Here is a 20,171-nt window from a genome sequence, read left to right on the forward strand (position 1 = left end):
ACAGTTATCCTTACCAACACACGGTGAATATCCATAATCATATCCCAAAAGTGGTTCAGTCGCTGGCTCGTCACAACCCATTAATTCCACTTTCAAACAAGCATTATCCATGAAACTAACAATACCCAGAATAACAAATCTTGCTTGTACATATTTAGGCAGAGTTATCATAGCTAATTCTCCGTAATTTCCAGGATCTCTCATTGTTAGGTTGAAATTAGGGAAGTAAACAACGTAGTTTTCACTCTCGGCTTGCTTATAAAAGAATCTAATCTCTGTCGGTCTTCCGACAATGTCCGAGGTTACTACTCCCTTCACTAAGATTGCTTTCACTCTATAAACTTTTCCCAAATCAATGCTTACATATGTAAAAGCTTCTTGTTTGCCACACCAACCGGTTACTGAGTTCAATCTGATGTTTTTGGCTTCGTAGTTTGGTCGTTCAGAAGTGGCATTGATAGCCGAATCTGGTATCTTTCCTGATGCTAAACCTAAAGGTCTGATTATTTTGCACTCCGGTTCTCTGACACAAGTTATCGGCCTTGGATTGATGAGGATATATCCGGGTCGGGCGCAGCCAAAATGAACTTCGGATCCTTGTTCATAGCTCCTTGCCATTTGGAAGCCATCGGCCGGGCGACCGGGATCTTCGCACACTGGACCTTCACAACGTAGATCACCGAAATCCCAAATTCCATTTCCTTGGCACCTTAACAAGCAAATTATATATTTATTAGGGTATTTTATTTCAAGCATATTAAATATTCCATTGGCGTGTATAAAATATAGGCGGTAAGCTTCTAATAAAATATGTCTCCACCTAAAATTTAAATACAAACCACAAACAATACTATCAGATTTTTATTTACAAAGTCAGATGGGTTAAAAGCATCCGTCATTCTAAGAAGATTTTAATAAAACCATCTTAGGTTGATGTCTAAGTTAAGAGCTCTAAAAATGTTTTGTATTATGATTTGGACAGCGGTAAGCTGTATAGTGGGATTTACTGTTACATACTAAATATGACACTGTGTAATGCGTTTATATAATATTCCAAGAATGGGGAATGCAAAACAGGGGCGTCATTTAGGGGGGGGGGGTCTGATGGGGTCATTCCCCACTCCCTTGAATTTGGCCAGAAATACTATAAATTTTAATTAAATCGAAATATAAAAAAAATAATGATAATATATCACAATAAGTACCTGACTATGTTATCACGTTTGCTAGATTGGCCTGCCAGTTTGAAGGTATTTTGACATCCGAAGAAGAAAGTGCTTTGATATTTTGTATCAGTGTATTGTCCATATTCGGCTCCGGGTGTTTGTAGCGGTACTCCACATTCTTTCCTTGGACATCCAGGTTGCGATCCAGAAAACCAATAATCAGGTAGACCCTAGATTTGATTTTTTTATTAATACCATAACATAATTCAATAATTAATATATTGTATAATATAATAACTCACAGGCTTAGGGTCATAGACACATTGTCTGAAATTTGATGATGCAGTATTTCTCAGATAACGCCCTGCTGTCTTGCACGTTATAGTTACATTTTCCCTGAATGGTACTAGTACGCTTTCAGGGTCAGTACGGATGATTTGGAGACCATCGTTGCGGTCATCAGATAAAGTGACACAACGAGCATCTAAAATAATATATATTATATATATTAGATATAAAAAATGTAATATATGTACAATAATAAGATCTATCTTACATTGACATTCAGGTACAGATCCATTCCATAATCCAGTTGACATACACATGAGCGATTTAGATCCTGCCATCACATAGCCAAAGTTACATTGGAAGTTCACAAGATCTCCAAAGTGATATTTCTCTTTAGTCGATAATAATTTTCCATTTTCAGGCGCGTTTAAAGTCGAACACATGATTGGCACGCAAGTCTTATTCCTTTGGAAGGTATCACCATCTCTTTCCCCAGATTCAGATCGTTCAATCTCAAATCCAGCAGTACCGTTTATAGTGTATAGTTCATATCCGACGTTGCAACCGCATGAGAAGTTTCCAGGGCTGTTTATGCACTTTTGATCACATCCACCGTTATTGATGGCACATTCGTTTGTGTCTAAACATTCCAGACGAGTGCATCCCATGACTTCCAATTTAATACAAGGCGCTCCGACATAATCTTGAATCTTGAACTTGATGTAGCGAGCTTCGATCGGCATCGGTAAGTTTAAAACTGAGAGCGTCGACTCTAATATTCTGAATTCAACTGCAGTTCCGTCCGGATTTGTGTAGTCTTTGAAGACGTCTGTTAAATCGTTTGTGTACTAAAATGCGATTTACATTCAAGTTAACAATTTACATAAAATGACTCATAATATTAAGTATGAAAAATACCTGAATTCTGACTGCGGAAGTGAATGCTACACTACCATCGCTTTTGACTACGCTTATTGTTCTGAATCCTCTGATAATCATCGGTGCTCTAAGATCCAGTAACACCCAGTTGGTACCTGGTTCGACATTACTACCACACCATCCTCCAGCACTGTTCAATCTGGCCATCTAAAATTATTATCATTATTATTATTAATGCTATTGTAATGAAGTAGTATTAATTTATGTATATGGAACATACTCCTTTATGATATCCAGATTCAGATTCAGACACTATGATCGAATCATCTGGGATTCCACCTGAAATCAATCCTAAATCTCCTACTGGTCTACATTCAAGGCTCGGTATGAATCCATCTCTGCAGGCGCACGAGAATCCTCCGGCCACGTTTTTGCATTCCGTCGATGCTATATCACATTGGCTAGTAGTACATTCGTTGATATCTAAAATTATAATGTAAATTGTATTTCACTGAATTATATACATCTACCTATATACTAACTACATAAAGAGCTTGAATTTTGATTTTAAAAATAAAAACATACTAAAAGATAAGTATAACTTAGTTTGAATTAATTTTACAATATTCCAAAGCTTCCAAAAGTCAACCCAATTGTTAATGTAACATTATGTTTTGAGGTACAGACTTATAGATCTTCAGGTATAGTTTTTAAAATCACAATGTAAAATTTATCTCATTTTAAAAGACTGGTCTAATAGATGCTTATATGCTTTACAAATGTAGATTCATTGTAAAGAAGCCATATAAAATGGACATGTCTTATAAACATTAAAATACCTTCGCATCTAGGGGGCTCTTCAAACTCTTGACTCGGTCCACACTTCAATATGTTTGATCCAATTAGTTTGTATCCTTTGAAGCATTGCATCCTTAGCTCGTCTCCGAAGAAATATACTTTGGTCGGGTTCACTACAAATCCGTTCTTGATTTCTGGGAATTTGGGACAGACGGCTCTCGAGCAAACGGGTACCTCTCCGGACCATGTTCCATTAGACATACACAAGAGAACTGGTCTTCCTGAGCGTACGTATCCAGGTTCGCACTCGTATCTGATGATTGTACCGTAGCTTCGTCCTCCTCCATTCAAAATCGAGATATTAGCATGAGGAACGTCCGGAAGGCTGACACATTGTGAAGCTGTAGGAATATTTATAGATTAGTAAATATGTATAAAATATGAATTTGACATTGTATGATAATGTCTTACCTAAGCAAGATGGCTGTCTTTCCCATCGTCCGTCGGCTAAGCATGAAATCTTTTCAACGGGTTGACCGGTAGGGAAGGCAAAACCGGCGTAACATTGATAAGTCGCAAGTCCTTTGTATGTAACATTTGTTGATCCGATTGAAAATCCGTTATCGATTTGAGGCACAGGACCGCAATATACCTCTGTAAGTAATTAGATTAATCAAAGGTTCTTTCTTTAATAATGTATAAATTGTAAAGTATAATTTACCTTGACATTTTGGGATGTATGTAACGGACCAATTTCCTCCATGTAAGCAAGTTGTGACGATTTTAGATTTTCCTGTTGCAAATTCTTGACCCATCGGACATGAAAAAGTCACGGTTGTTCCAAATGCAGTATCTCTGTTAGAAGCCAATGCTCCAATGCCAGGTTGGAGTAGTGGACAATCTTAATTTTTAAAAATATATTATAGCAACAACATTTTTAAATCAAATTTTTAATATATGTATATTTCTTACCAGCTGAATATGTAGCTTGCCATCCTTGTCCATTGTGCAAAGCATCAGAAACAAATCTAATGAGCATTTCTCCACTAGAAGCAGTCAGAGTGATCTTAGGTTTAGTCACAAAGCCATTATCCGAATGAAGTCTCAAACCACTGGTGCTAGATCCATCAAACACTTGAACGACATCAGATTTATGGATTGAAAAGCTATCGAATTTAAGAGAAATCGGTCCTCTTTTAGGGTTCTTGATTTTATACAAGCACTCTTGATTACTTGGATAGTCGCTCAAAGTATAAGCCGGAGAAGTTAGTGTTCCGTTTGCTGCAATAACGGTAGCTCTGCATCCTTGCAAATATTTTATATTGAATCCTTTCTTAGAATCTCCCAAGCTTGTTTTAAAATACAGATATAAGCTATTTGATGTGGACATTATGACTTTTTGATTATCTTCCGCCGATCCTGTCAATCTTGCCAAAATTGGACTCGATGGAGAGTTTCCATCTCTAACGAGCAAATAATCTCTATCGATTCCCAGCTCGAAATCTTCGATTTCGAGTGTTACAATCCTTCCTGGTTGAGCTTCTATGATATACAAGCATTCAAGACCTCCTGGATAGTGATTTGGATATCCAGGCGAAGCTAAGATTTGTCCTTGAGGCGTAGCTCTCAATGTGCCACCGCAAGTAGATGGCTCAGTTTTCCACGAAGCTCTAAAACCTTTCCTTTCTACCGAACCATCAGTGCTGAACTTTATGATCATGAAGTTAGAAGCTGAAACGAATAACTTATTCGATAGTTCTTGCTTTCCTGATAGAGTGGCAAGATTTACAGCCTTTTCTTCGGTACGTCCGCCTACTAAGATTTGAACGGTATCGAACGTCTTTTCAGTTTCAAAGTCTTGGAATTGAAGCAAGATGTTCGAGCCTTGCGGTCCTTCCAGAGTCCACTTACAATCGCTCAGAGATGGATATTTGTGTGGATAGCTAGGACTCTCGACTACATCTCCACTGCTTGCCATGTAAAAATGACAGTTTGCGGGACAATCGATTTCATCGGATGAATCGCCACAATCGTCTTGTTTATCGCACTTGAACGCAGAATTAATGCATCTACCGTTTGAGCAATGGAATGAACCTAAAATATATATTTAGTTTAGATTTACAGAATGATATTAATAATAATATATAAATATAATTACCAGCAGGGCACGCTGTCGTTCTGCACATGAAAGGAAGCAGCGATTCGCAAGTGGTCAACTCCCACGATTGTCGCTCTCCCATTAGATTCACATCTACGCAAACTCCCGATTTGGGATTAGGTTGCTCTAGATCCCAAAAGCCAGCATATTGTGACACTAAAGCACCAGCAGCTGATTCTAGGGTGTTTGTTCTTAGATCATCGACAGAAGCAAGACCCAACCAATAGTGAGGTCCTACTGCTGCTGCCATCCGAGCGGTCATGTTATTCTCTGCGTAAGATTCCACTACCATCAGCTCACTTCCATATCTAATTTAAATAAAAAATATACAATTATTAAGAACCAATTATTTGTGGATACAAAGCTTCATAAATTTATAACTCACCGTCTGCATAAATCGGCTGCCTTTTCCCACGAATGTTTAATATTGAACAGTTTATAACAATACAGTCCTCTGAGTTCCCAACCTGCAATAAAAAATAAAGCATTTTTATTAGTATGATATTGCAATAGCTGGAAGGTATGTGTGTTTAAGATTTAAAAAGTGCAAGTGTTATCAAAAATAAAAATAGAAATCAACCTTTATAACTATGACAAATTTATGGCGTTTTCTATTCGGCGTGTTGAACTTCACAGGTGTCCAATTTATGTATAAATGGGAGTGTCCAACAATCGCTCATTTATCGTTATTATGTCGTCGGTATGTAATAACGCGGGTCGGAGGAAACAGATATTCTGGTAAAGGTATGCGAATGCTAATCAACGAGTATATAGTATGCCGTTACCCAATAAATATTCAGAATCGTTGCATAACGAACGAGTTTTCAATAGAGCGGACAATTTCTAACGTTTAATGCACCGATCTACGTAAATATACTCAATGAATATCGTATATTTCATGTTGTTATCAATTAAACATGAATATGTATAAATATGTATCTTCAGACTATTGCGCTACAAATAATTATATTTCACTTATATGCAAGTTGCACTTCAAAGTACAGAAGTGGCGCCTTCTTATATGTATGTTCGTTGAGGTCATAACTCATTGTAATATATTATTAAATAGAAATTTGAAAGTTGACATTCTAAGTAATAAATTAATTTTACTCTTGTGATTACTATTTGTCTTCCATTACTATTACTATTTGTCTTAAATCCAGGAGAATTTAAATAATTTGCATGCATTGAAAAATATTGTAGTAGCTGAGATTTTTTTACAAAATGATTCCTAAAGTATGTTTTTTAAATACTATAAAATAAATAAATTTATGGGGCTATTTATATATATTTATATTTTGGTTTATTATGACCAAAACTTGGCGGCACTCTGGTAGCACTGGCGTGTCGGACACATTTATATACATATATATATATATACAGTTTTTTGCGCCCTCTATTGACTAAAATACGGTTTGAATACACTTTGATCAGCACTCATATATCAGAAATCCGTAGTAATATCGGTAAAGATAGCTATTATATTTTTAAATCAAAAAGCAGACAAACCATGGAGCAATATGCGAGATGCGACGTGTGTCTGTACTTCTTCCGCTTATTTTTCCCTAAGAGTAATTTGTATTTTAGACTTAATCTAATGAATGTTTTAGAACTTCCGTTGGATCAAGTTGATTCGTGTAAGTTAGGTTTGGGTTTGAACAGCAAATGAACGTTTCGCAACTGTCAAATTGAGTTTCATAGACATTTAAGAGCAGCATTTAATTTCACTCACGCTTATAAGTTGAATTATATTTTCGCTAGTAGTAATATGTATCTACTAGTGAAAATGTATTTGGACTTCACCGAAAAAAATATTAACTGTAACATTTACATCGAATGCAAATAAATAAGTATGTAAAAGTATATATTACTACGTATGATACCTGCTAGATAAACTATATTTCACTGATAAAAATATATATCTACTGGTAAAAATGTATTGCTATATGATTTCACTGAAATGTTATACTGAATATTTTTCGATAGATTCCAGACTATTTTCTTTAGATTTTATTTGAGAGATAACCAGAGAATTTCTGGTTTAGAATCAGAGACGTTATTTCAACTTTTTCTGGAGGGGACAAAAGTTGGCTAGTCACTTGATGTTTTTTTTAATATTTCGATTTTATTAGAATTCGTAGTATTTCATTAATATTTTTTATTTTTATTACTATCTACTGTCAACGAAGCTAATAAATAATATTTTTATATATTATATTATATTATGTACGTGTCACTCTATCAGCTTTTCTAGTGAAAATATTTTTAAGAATTAAAATTCAGTTTAAAAAATGGATTTCATTAAATGTCATACATTTCTGACACAAATTCAAGAAGAGGGCAAATTCCCTTACCTTAATTTTTAAACATACATTAATTTTCCGAGGATATTTAAATCCTGTTGACCAGTTTCTGATTTGTAAAAAAACGAAAACCGTTTTTTTAACGGTTTTTTGGAACCCTTAACGTAGTGTACCACGTCAAAATAATTACTAGTTGCCTTTTAACTGACAGAATATGGGCTAACGTATCGTCCACATTACGACCTTTAAGAAGTTAAATTGCAATAAATTATTTTTTATAGGACATTTACTTTTAAATATTCTGAAAAACATAACTTAAATATAGATTTTCAGTCCACATTTAATTATTATTATAAATTCATATATTAACTTTTTACGATTACGGTATATGAATTAAATATATTTACGAGTTTCGTCGAACACATATTTTTTTAATGATGTACGATACTTCTGTAAATGCTAATATATTTGCAACGCTCATTTAGCATTTGATCCAATAGAAAATGCATTTAACAGACGCAGCCGACTAACATAATTTTCCAGTACATAAATATATCCCCGATACCAATCAACTTTTATATTCTACCTCGGTTGAATTTAATTCATGCGACTGCTGATGTTCGGTATTCGCTCGCATCCAGCTCGGCATGCCCTTCAGGTAGTTATTTCCAGGTTAGCCGCATGCCAATAAGAAAATTGTCCGGCTGACCGAGTGGCCAGTAAACTGGCGAGAAAGTCTTATGTTAATGGCCAAATCGGACATCAGACATGCACGCTACATGACACTCGATGCCATTCTCGATTTTGGTTTATTGCTAAGCGTCCAGAATGCGTGTCACGCGTCCGACTTCTTATTCTTCTTCTCTCTTCTCCGTACTTCTTTTTCCGCTTTGACTTTCTTCTCGGACACTGTTGTATTGGATGCGCCGCAATTGCTTCGCCGAGATGTAGTTACGATTTCCGTTAACAAGACCGACGCTCCATGATCGATTACAAAAATGATTACCGAATGGGGTCTTACAGAAGATCCTTAAATCGAAAATACGAGATTGAGCATCTTTCAAGACCCGAGCGACCTCTTGGGATAATATATTATTATAGTAGTCAGGAAATGAAGAAAAGCTTGATTGAGATAACATGTCTGGTGAGTTTTTTTTTTCAGATAAACTGAATTTAAGTTCACTATCTAACAAATTTAATATCTACATAATATGATTGGTTATTATATATTAAAAGTTTTATGTTATAATAACATGTTCAGATTGAGTATATTTATTTTTTTAGAGAGACCTGTCATAGTTTCTATGAACAAAACTCTGACGAAAGCTATTATTTTTATATAATATAATTAGTAAACATCACTTTTAGATTCTAGCAACTTTTGTCTTAAAATTATGCATATTTTCGTACCGAATCATGGCAATTTAGGACTGTGTCACATCACACGTGCGCATAACAATAGAGTCGCACACCCGAGTGGGCGTCTAGAAAATTATTATGAACTTTGTCATGTGTACGATCGCTTGCATAGTTATTCTTGTACGATTTAAATAAATTGTAGGCATTGTGATGTGTTTGTTTGATGTGTGTTGGAGAGGACGGCCTTGGGGCAAAGCCGAGAGAGAATGTGGACGCGTTTACCAGAAATAATGACCTCTCCACAATGGGATAGACCTCGAAGGTGCACCGTGAAGCGAGTGCATGAAGGTTAATTGGAAAAAAGCATTTGCATACAGGATAAATCTAAATGGGTATTTATATATACATGAATACATACCTATGCTTTCATTTATATTAAATAATACATTAAAGCACATCAGCAACATGCCAATAAATATTAGTATTATAATATAATCATTCAGAAAGACAATGTATCTAGAAATGATTACTGTACTATATATTTTTTATTAAATAAACTACGGATACATTGCTGTCAACCTTGCTGCAGTATCATTAAATACTTTTAATATCCTACATTTTATGGTACAAAAGACCTTGACTGAAATGCTTCAAAAAGTAAATGAAAAAATATATAACAAATATATATTATCATATAAATGACATAAATATATATTTTTAAGTATTTTTTATTGAAAACATAATACGGATATTAAAAGTATATACATACATTCTCAGTTTTTATTGTGAAACTATTTTTAAAAATTAACATTTCAATTAGTCAATAATTTAGTTTGAGTAAAAACTGCAATATTACTGAGTATTCGTCAAATAGGTTACTGACAAGATAAATTTTACAGTCTGTCAAATTTAACTAGAGACTTCAATCCGAGTATTAGTTTTTTTAACTATTCGCTATTCGAATATTGGTAGTGAAATATTATGTATTATGAATTTCTAAAAACACGTATAATCAATCTACTCTAAAGACAATTTTGTATTATTTGTCAAATCTATGCTTATTATTTAGTTATGCAACCGTGTATTTAGTGCAAAATCATAATAACTTCAAATTTACAAACAAAAAAAGAAGAAAAAAAAACACTTTATAATTGCCGAAATTCCAAAAATTACTCCTATTTCCGAATTAATATTGTGCAACTGAGGACTTACTCAACAGCTAGTGTTGATTTTTTTATATATATTTTTAATCAATTTTAACTCACTCTAGAGTATATTATATATTATATTATATATTATGCATACCAAGTTTTTTTGTCAGAGTGAAACACTTATTTTAAAAATTAAATTAAATAGTATTGAAACATTTTATTAATTTTTATAACATTATTTAAACTATATTTTTCGGTTCACAACTTTAAAAATATAGTTAATTATTTTATTTTTTAAATACTGAATAAAACGAATATTTGCAAACTCTAGTAATAACTAATCATCATTATTGGTGTAGAATGTGCTTAAAATAATTGATTACAAAATAATGTGGGCAACCCTTATACGTGGAAGGGTGTGTATGCCTTAAAAAAAACCCGCGAGTGACCGAATAGATGCGTCTAACACGCATGAAATTGGCCAATTGCCACAAAAGCTAGATTGTTTTGGATTTATGAAGGGTGACGCTCCCTAATGTTGTTAAAATAAATTTATACGGGTTAAATGGAGTGTGTTAAATAAATTTATACGGGTCAAGTTGCGAAAAACATGGGATATCCAGAGAGACAAATGATCTGAGTGTGCTTCTTATATTACGTAATGGAAGGTATTAATAATATACGGAACGCTAAAAGCGGTGCATTACATATTTGGTGAATTTTTCTGCAACTTGTCATCGAAGTATTGATCAAAATAAAAGATGAATATTTTTTTTTTAATATTTTAGAATATAAGAAAAACAGTGGGGGTATATATTAAACTGGCCATGGAAACTAAATTAATATCTTTGGGTCATACTTAAGAAAATTTGACTGCATAAAAATGAGCAAAAGTATTTTATACCATCGTTTTTTTATTAGTATTAAAGTATAGTTTATTACTGATATAATATATTTTTAGAATAAAATTATTAAATATTTTTTATTGATTAAATTGATTGTTATATTTATTTTTATTGCTTGTTTTACTTTTTTATTGTGCTTTGTTTTTTATGTGTAATACTTCAATAAACATTTAACGATGCTATAAATTATTATGTGTTGAATGTGATGCGTTTTTTTGCACGCTACTGTAAGTACCTATGTAAAAGGTGTGTACACAATCCGTGAAATTAGGAAAAGTTAATTATCAGTCAGAATTTTAATCATGATAATTACTTATTCCGATCCATGATTAAAATTATTTTAAGACATTAACGCGCGTGGGATTCGAACACAAGTATTTCAAGTGTTAGTCATCGACATGGCTGACTATTATATATGAGTATGTGCATATGAAAAGTCTTAATTGTATGTATTATTTTGCACAAGAGGAATATGCTGTAGAAATATTGTTTAAATGATTTTTTCTGCACGGAGTTGGAGCAGTTAAAAGTTAGCTAACCATCAGCTTTATATATGTTAGAAACAGGCGATAGTGTTTTATATTTTCTTATTTAAAACTATATAATATTATTGCCACATAAATAAGTTTTCCTGCTGTTTTAATTATGTTGAGTTCCTATTGATTTTTTTTTAATGTATTTTATAGATATTGATTATGATAAAATATGCTATATTTCCTATATTGAATTAATTTAAAGGTTGGGCTCTAGATTCTGATTAGGAATTAATAAAGTATAAAAGATATTTTATGAATACAGAAATTACTACAAAAAATGTTTTTTTGCTACTGTGGTGATCGCATCATGAGAAAATTAATTTTGCTTATAAATATATCTTATAATTGTGGTCAAAATTATAAAAAGATGCTTTTAACCAGAAGAGATTTAATTTATTTCAACTAAAAATAAATATATAAAAATTGTCAATTAAACTTAATTTATTTTTTTATAATATTGCATTTCATGGTTTATAAAAAAAAATGATCAGCGAGTTAAAAATCTAATAAATAAATAATATACAGCAACTTAAGTTAAGTAATGTCATCATCCTTAAGATAGGTAGAGTTATTGATTTGTCTTGATAGGGCAGTAAGTAGCACATATAGAGAAAGTCATTATTTACTGCTAATTAAATTTTAGAATTATTTTCATTACACTCATAAAACATAAAACGACCTTATCATACATGTAATTATAAATTTAATCTTTCTTGAATATCAACGTTTTGTTAGTTGATTTTAATTACTAATAAAATCAATGTTTAATGACTATTATTTACAGAATGTGGGATAAAATCCAAGCCTATAAGTAGCTTACTATGCCGCGTTGCTCCATTGGCGTCGAGACAATGAGTTAAAATTTGAACCGATAAGTAAACGCATTGCTTCATACGTTCTGTATCAACAATTCGTGGTAAAATCGCTGAAATTAACATCTCACGAGCAATTTGCGGCGAATGCGAGCTGCTTGTCCAAACTCGATTGTTCGCCATGTCATGATTCTCACATGAGCACTGTGAGAAAAGTCTTGAAACGAAACAACACATTGTCTTTCGACACATAGCGAACGACCCTACGAGTGACAATCAAGGACAATGCTTATGGGCGTAAATGAGGATGGTTATGTGACTCTAGAAGTAAGATAAATCTTCAGGAATGCCACTGATAAGTGGGTGGGTGTACGCCTCGAAGGGCAACGAACCGTCCTATATGAGATACAGAAGAAAAAATCAAAAGAGGATGCTATATTATATTTATAAAATTAGCGTTAATCACGAACCCATAACCGTGAAACGTTTTAACATGCAAGTTATAATAATACTGGTACACACACACACATATTAACTTCTACCCGGCAACAAGTTATGAAATTAATCCACAGTTCCAACCACATTTCGGTATCTCATTACTCTCGTTTTCAAGTATCTAAAGTGTGCATTGTTCGCAGAGATTTATAGACAGTGATACATGAACCAGGCATTATCTCTCAACCAATGATATTACATAACATTGTTTTTATTTATAATCAAAACATGTGACCTAATCGTGATTTTTAATTAACAGTGCAACTTTTTTGCATTGGATAATTGGACATTATTTGGACGGTGTTGCTCAACCGATTCTCACAATTCAGCAAGAACTCGTTAATTTGATGCAATTTTTATTCTATTACAGACTCTTGCTAAATGATTATTGAGGCTATGATCCGACCCAATTATTATAATATTAACCCTGAATTTTATTATAATGATATTCAATTAAAGGATAACATCGTTAGGAAACCGATTCTTCAATAACGAGCCGCAATACCGTTACGATAATCTCTATAGCATTTAAGATTTAGAGCACAGTTAAGCAGATAGAACCAGCGCGGTCAACGTTTAGGTATTTAACAAATTGCTAGAAAGAAACCCATCGACAATTTCCTATAGCTCGGAAGGTATTAAAGTAATGGGATAATCGATCTGCGGTAATGACCCAGTAACACATTCACGCACAACGTGAGAATCTACACAAGCTATTAAAAGGATATATGACCAGTCGTACAACGTATTATGACCAGATATATGCAGAGATAAGTCATCTTCGCTTCGTTACGTGATCATAGGTGTGCGATGTGGTAACTTGTCTCCCTGCTTGCTTAACCGCAATAATTATCGCCAGGCTTCGCATGTTGTCTCTAGCTAGTCTATCGGTTGAGTAATATTATATACACCTTTGGCGATAAAAATGTAGAAGTGATATTTCGTTTATTATAAAAATTTCACCATTGAATTATGGCGAGAGTTATGAGGAAGGTGAAAAAACGGGCAATGTTACATCACGCGGTCAAAGACAAAGCGAAATGTCTCAAAAGATAAATTCTCGTGGGATTAATTATATTTAAATTAATTACGTAATTTGTATTGCTAAATGTTTAAACAATACGCAATGTTATAAATACATAAAACTACTAAATATATTCTCAGCATAGTATTAAATTAGGCAACTAAGGATTCATAATAATATGAAGTAATATACAGCAACGAATTTAAGATGAAAAGTTTAACTAACACGTATGTATGTGTCATTCTGTTTGTCTATCTCAATAAAAACAATCAATAAAAGCAATTTTAAATTCATAAATTATTTTCATGTTTCAGTCTTAAATTTTTTAAATTAAATAATTATCATAATACTTAAAAAAAATCGCTCTAAATACGACAAAAAAATCATACAAATTTAGTTTACTCTCGAAAATTTTTCAAGAAAAATGCAAAATTTTATTTTCTTATTTCTCAAAAAATTTGTAAGCATCTCAAGAGTGTATTTTTGTTGAAAAATAAATTTATACGAATATTTTAAAATGATTTACAACCCCTGCAATGTTAAAAACAAGTAATAAATTTGCCTCCGTTAAATTCATTGTTTTATTCAGAGCAGGTAGTACGAAAAGGGACAGATATTTCAGAAGAACACAATTAAGTTTTATGACCAAATATTTCGTTTCAACTTCCTTAAACATTTCCATCAACAAAAATTAAGAATGCAAAGATTAATGACTATATTATTAAATCTTTGCAAGTTTTGCTCATCGACTAAACAAGAGTTAATGTTTTTTTTTGTAAATGCTATAAATATACATACATATTTTTATTTATTTAAATTAAAATAATACCATAGTGACCTAACAGTTTACCCCAATGCGTCACTATGTTAAAAAAATAGCACACAATGGTACTTTAATATACAAAAATAATATATAAAAAGAAATTCGCAAAATATTAAAATTATATTATACGAACCGGACCAGCTCCTCATTGTATACATTAAACAGATCAATATGTATTTTTTACAAAAATACGAAAAAAATATTATACGCTAGAAAAAACAGTTAATTAATAATGCATTAAATATGTTTCATATGAGAATTTTAAATAAATATAATAATTATATACTTGTATGCTTTAAAGTTTTACAATTATTTGCGTTATTAATATTTAAAACTATTGTAAATAAATTTGTAAAAATCTTTTACATATACAAAAATATTTACTGTATTTTACATATAACTTTCGAGAAATATGGTAGCCCAATTATGTTGTTGAGGAACATAGATCCACCAAAACTGTTTATAGGAACGTTTTTGGTTGTAATGGAATTTAAAAAATTACAATCGCTCAATGTTATATAAATAAATGCTTCTTTCATGATCAAATTTATATCGCAACGTTACTTTTAGAGGATAGAGTATGTGCGTTAAAATAAAATATCATATTCATTGACTTGTAAAAATGCTTTTTATTCATTCTGTAAAATTTCAATCCATCTGACAATATACCTATTTGGAGCTACTTCTAGATGGATTTATTATAAAAATATCTATTGTGGCTTATCTACATATTCTATGAAATAAGATACCATCATAGTTATTCATTTACGAAAATCTTGTCATACATCTGTTGCTCAACCTACTTTTATATATTACACCCTATAACTGTATACATTTTTAGTTTTAAAACGACATTCGTAGAAATGTAAACCAATGTTTTTGTGTGATCAGATTTTAGTCTAGACAGCGATTTAGGTTTTCTTGTGAATTATTTGAGAATTAGTAGTAGAAAAGTAAGCTTATTTACAAGACGCCTAAGATGGTAATGCTCTTCATTACTCATCCAAATGGTAACTTTTACTGGCGTAGTTTATTTACTAGCACGACTATAATAATGAAAAATAAAACCGTATGTTAAAACTGTACACCTAACGAGCTCTATGTTTTAAACATTTTCATTTTTCCATATATATAACACATTTTAAAACTAATTTTAAATGCATAATTAAGTTTGTATTTAATAGTTAGATATAACCCTCAATTTATGATTATAATTTATTATCTACGCAAAATCATCAGCAATACCTTATTGACCTTTCAAATTCATAGCATAAACTTTTGCTACATTATTGATACTGTCTCAGCTTAGTATCATTCTTTGATACCTAGCCGATATCTAAGAGAACGCAAAAAAGCGTAGTATTGAATCATCAATCTAAAAAATAATTCATGTATAAACGCCTTCTGACACATGATACGTCTATAAATCAAGGAAACCCCACGCAGTAAAATTAGGAAGTAAACCGACCGATTACCAACTTCCTTTTTTCGCATACACATATGCCATAATTTCAAATAGCACACATATGATTGCTAATTCACATAACATCCTCCAAGAGCCGGTCAGAGTGAAAGTTGGACACTTTCGTAAAATTGTATCAACCGCATTTTTGCAAGGCGGTACATATTGTAATCGTGATAGACAATGTAGTACTGGTAATTTATCGTGATGAGACCTCATTTTTCGGTTCACGGCCAAACTGGTTTCCACTACTTAAATTTTCGCAAATTTTGCATATGCGTGCGTGAGTGCGATCTTTCAGTACATATTATATTTCCGTTTCGACGGCGTGAGTTACAGTACAAATACATCCAACAGGTGTGTACCGTTAGAATACACCTGCGGTGAGCATCGGCACTCAGAAGTAGTTGCTCACCGAATGCCATTAAAAGGCCAATGACTAAATCGGATTGTCCGATCGTATCTCACATTTGAGAGTTTCTATAATCTGATCTGTATCAAAACATTGAAGTTTCTCAATATCAGAGTGGAGGTAAATGCTATGCACAGTGCTTCCGTCGTTGATTGGTATGAATTGCAGTATATTGCAAAAATGCACTTAATCGTTTCAAAATTACCCATAAAATCGATTATACAACGTTGCACGTATAATTAAATACATGAGATTTTATTGCATGCTTACTATTTGACGTGTGTCGATATCTGACTTCTTATGATTGACGATCGAAGTGGAGAAAGTCAATGGGCGGTGCCGTTCTAATGTTGGATGTATGATTAAAAAGTAAACATTTCTAAAATCAAGCATTATATAGAATCTACTTTGTATTATTACTGATATATTAGAGAAAAGAGCAAAAAATATAAATGCTATTGTGCATTTTTTGTATTAATATAACATAACGGTACAACACAAAAACATTGAAATTGTGGTTTGTTATTATAATATGAATAAAAAAATTCGGTACATAAAACATCATTTCTTTCATCTTCACAAATATTACAGTATCTAAAAAATGTGTTTAAAATAATTCAACTACTAATATTACTATCGTACAAGTCCACTTTATTTAATAGTGTGACTTTGCTCATTTTTGTTTAAAATTACTTAATAATGTAACATTGCTCTGGTAATTTTACAATAAAAATTTCACAGCTATAAAAAGCAAGTAATCGTTGAACTATATTAACCCTTTTTTATATTGATATTTGCTACTTTAGCGAGAATTTACAGATCTGACACGTCAGCATTAAAGAAAGAATTTGAAACATTTTTATTGGAATATAAGTTTTGCTTTTACGAATATGTATTTTTATTATTGTATATACCACTTTAACATTTAGATTGTACTACCAAAAGGGTTAAAAAAATATTATACACTTTTTTCTGTAAAAAGAAAAGAACATTGAAATGAATTGTATACATCTAAAATAATTTATACCTAATATTACTTAATACTTAAATTGAAATAAGCTTTTTTCTGTAAAGTTTAAATTGTAAAAAAAAATGCAAAATTTTTCATTTCTCATAAAATATTTTTTTGGTTAAAAATTAAATTTATATGAATATTTTAAATAGTTTTAGGCACTGCAATTTTAAAAACAAGAATTATTTAAATGCAAAAAAATCACAGCTGCATTTAAAACAGGTAGTGAGAAAAACAAAAATACTATTGTTTGGCAATACAAGTTTTATGACCTACTCTAGGAATGCCGATTAGCAAACGTTTCTTTTGGACTTCCTCGAACATATTTCGTTCAAGAAAAAATTAAGAACGAAAGGATCAATGATTATATTATATTTTTTAGAAACAACATTTAATGTTTTTTTTAAATGCAATAAATCATGCTGTAATATTTTACAAAATAACATGTAGTGAATTAATTAAAAAATAATTTGAAATAAAATAATTATATACTCGGATATTTCAATAAATTTTTTACCATTATTTGCGTTCTTTTCTATATTTTAATTATGTACTATAATTTACATGCATATACTTCCCTTTAAAAGATTTTTCGTATAATACATATTATAACATTTATATACATACTATTTATTATAAGTACATAACTAGGGATTCCAATCCCGGGATCCCGAACGATTTTCAATACCCGATGAGTCCCGGGATTATAAAACATAATCCCGAATTTTTTGGATTGATTGATTTATCAAGCACAATCGAATTATTATTGACAAAATCGTTATATTTCGTATACAAACTTGCGCGAGTTGCACGTGTCATCTGTAAATCTTTGAGGCTGTGAGTCTGAACGTGCTTTTTCAGCTGCAGGCTGCTTAGGAACCAAAATCAGATCAAGGCTAAATGATGAAACGCTTGATGTTTTGATGTTACTTCGTGAGTTTTTTCCAAAATAATATTTTCCATTAATTGTGTCTATGAATGTACATATGTACATACATTGTCAAAAGTTCATTTTTTATCTTCTCAAATAAATAAATAAGACCTTCCCTTTTTTATTTTTATTATATTATTTTATATTTTAAGTCCAAGACTAAAATTATACGTAATTTATACATTGTACGTTATAAAAAACGGATGTAAAAAAATATTGTATTATTCATTTTAAATTATTTTTATCGATAAAATAACATGAAAATTATCCCGGGACTGGTCCCGGGATCGTCTAATTGCAATACCGAAATCCCGGGATCAAAATTTTGGCCCGGGATTGGAATCCCTATACATAACACATCGTATATGTTTTTTGTAAAATAATAAACATCGAGAAACACTACCAACAAGTAAGTGGTGAAACACCAAACTGAATGCAGTGATATGTATATTAAAAAAGCTTACAATCAATATATGTCACTGTGCATGAACTAGCTCAATTTTATTTTAATTATTTCGTGACATTATAAAAATCATGGAAAACCTAATACATGATGATCAGAATTATAATTATATAATAATTGTTAATTTCGATCTCCAAGTATTATTCATCAGTATATATGTTACTTAAAAAATGTGACACATCTTAAATTGATTCTAAAATATGAAACTAAATAAAAATTTATATATAATGAAAAATTTCATAAATTCAATAGTATTTAATAACTATTTAGTTTTACATATTGTTTACAATATATCGTAATATATTATACATATTTAATTTTCTATAACCTTGCAATGTGTCGTAGGCTTGCATTGCAATGTTGAAACTTTCGAAAAAACGCATGTGGGCTCGTATCCCACATTCGAAGCAAACACCCATAGGTGCTAAGTACTTTCAGAAAAACATTTTTAAAGCAATTAATGTCAAATGTCGCGCGACCGACATTTTATACCGCTTAGCGTCGCAAAAATGGGACACTTCACTGTATTGTTATAATTTGCAAATTATCCCCATGATGCTTTCATTTCGAGCAAACGATCATATTCGCAGATCTTGGAAAAAATCTGCCATATTGCCGAAAGTGTGCCTTACGACGACATCGCCCAAGGCAAAAAAAAAGTAAGCATAGCACCTGCCGAAGAATTTTCATCGCACGAAGAAAACTTTCACGGTATCGATCGTTACAACGTAATGCTTAAATCGTAAAGTTGACCTACAATTTTTTGAATTAAGCTACACATATTCTAAATTCATACTAAAAAAGTCTTTCAGGTTATTAATAATTAGAACTACACTTTAAATTGTTTTTTTCTTATGAAACAACTACTAAAAGATTAGGCAGTTCTTAAATTATTTAATAAATTTTGTATTTTTACTTCCCGAATATCCTTAACCTTTTGACATATATAGATGTTATTAAGAAAATTGAAATAATATTTTAATAACTTATAGCATAAATAGGTGCTCCCACACATGTCTAAATGGCCCGCATAAATATCAGTCGCGGTGAAAGGGTTAATATATAAAACATGGCCATGAAATGACACATTTTTTTTACTATACAAGTATTGGTTCTTAATACGGCATTTTCCATATCCAGTAGTATGAACTGCTGACTAATATCTGAAAGACCTGGGTTCGAATCCCATATGTT

At 31.7% G+C, this 20,171-nt stretch overlaps 1 protein-coding gene across 1 annotated transcript in view; it reads right to left on the bottom strand.

The window, feature by feature from the left end:
- The window catches only part of uif (sushi, von Willebrand factor type A, EGF and pentraxin domain-containing protein uif), a 71,753-nt gene that overhangs the window by 10,225 nt on the left and 41,357 nt on the right, over positions 1-20,171 (bottom strand). Inside the window, exons 4-15 of the mRNA XM_088203769.1 lie at positions 5,675-5,756; positions 5,290-5,597; positions 4,104-5,225; positions 3,853-4,032; positions 3,603-3,785; positions 3,173-3,532; positions 2,614-2,816; positions 2,373-2,540; positions 1,723-2,302; positions 1,469-1,650; positions 1,206-1,396; positions 15-709 (exon numbers count right to left, since the gene is read on the bottom strand). Coding sequence (XP_088059895.1) covers positions 15-709; positions 1,206-1,396; positions 1,469-1,650; positions 1,723-2,302; positions 2,373-2,540; positions 2,614-2,816; positions 3,173-3,532; positions 3,603-3,785; positions 3,853-4,032; positions 4,104-5,225; positions 5,290-5,597; positions 5,675-5,756 — 4,254 coding nt within the window. The remainder of the gene's footprint in view (positions 1-14; positions 710-1,205; positions 1,397-1,468; positions 1,651-1,722; positions 2,303-2,372; positions 2,541-2,613; positions 2,817-3,172; positions 3,533-3,602; positions 3,786-3,852; positions 4,033-4,103; positions 5,226-5,289; positions 5,598-5,674; positions 5,757-20,171) is intronic.

Source organism: Plectrocnemia conspersa, unplaced genomic scaffold, assembly GCF_051122295.1.
Source record: "Plectrocnemia conspersa isolate PC_06_02 unplaced genomic scaffold, ASM5112229v1 ptg000014l, whole genome shotgun sequence".
Taxonomy (NCBI): Eukaryota; Metazoa; Arthropoda; class Insecta; order Trichoptera; family Polycentropodidae; genus Plectrocnemia; species Plectrocnemia conspersa.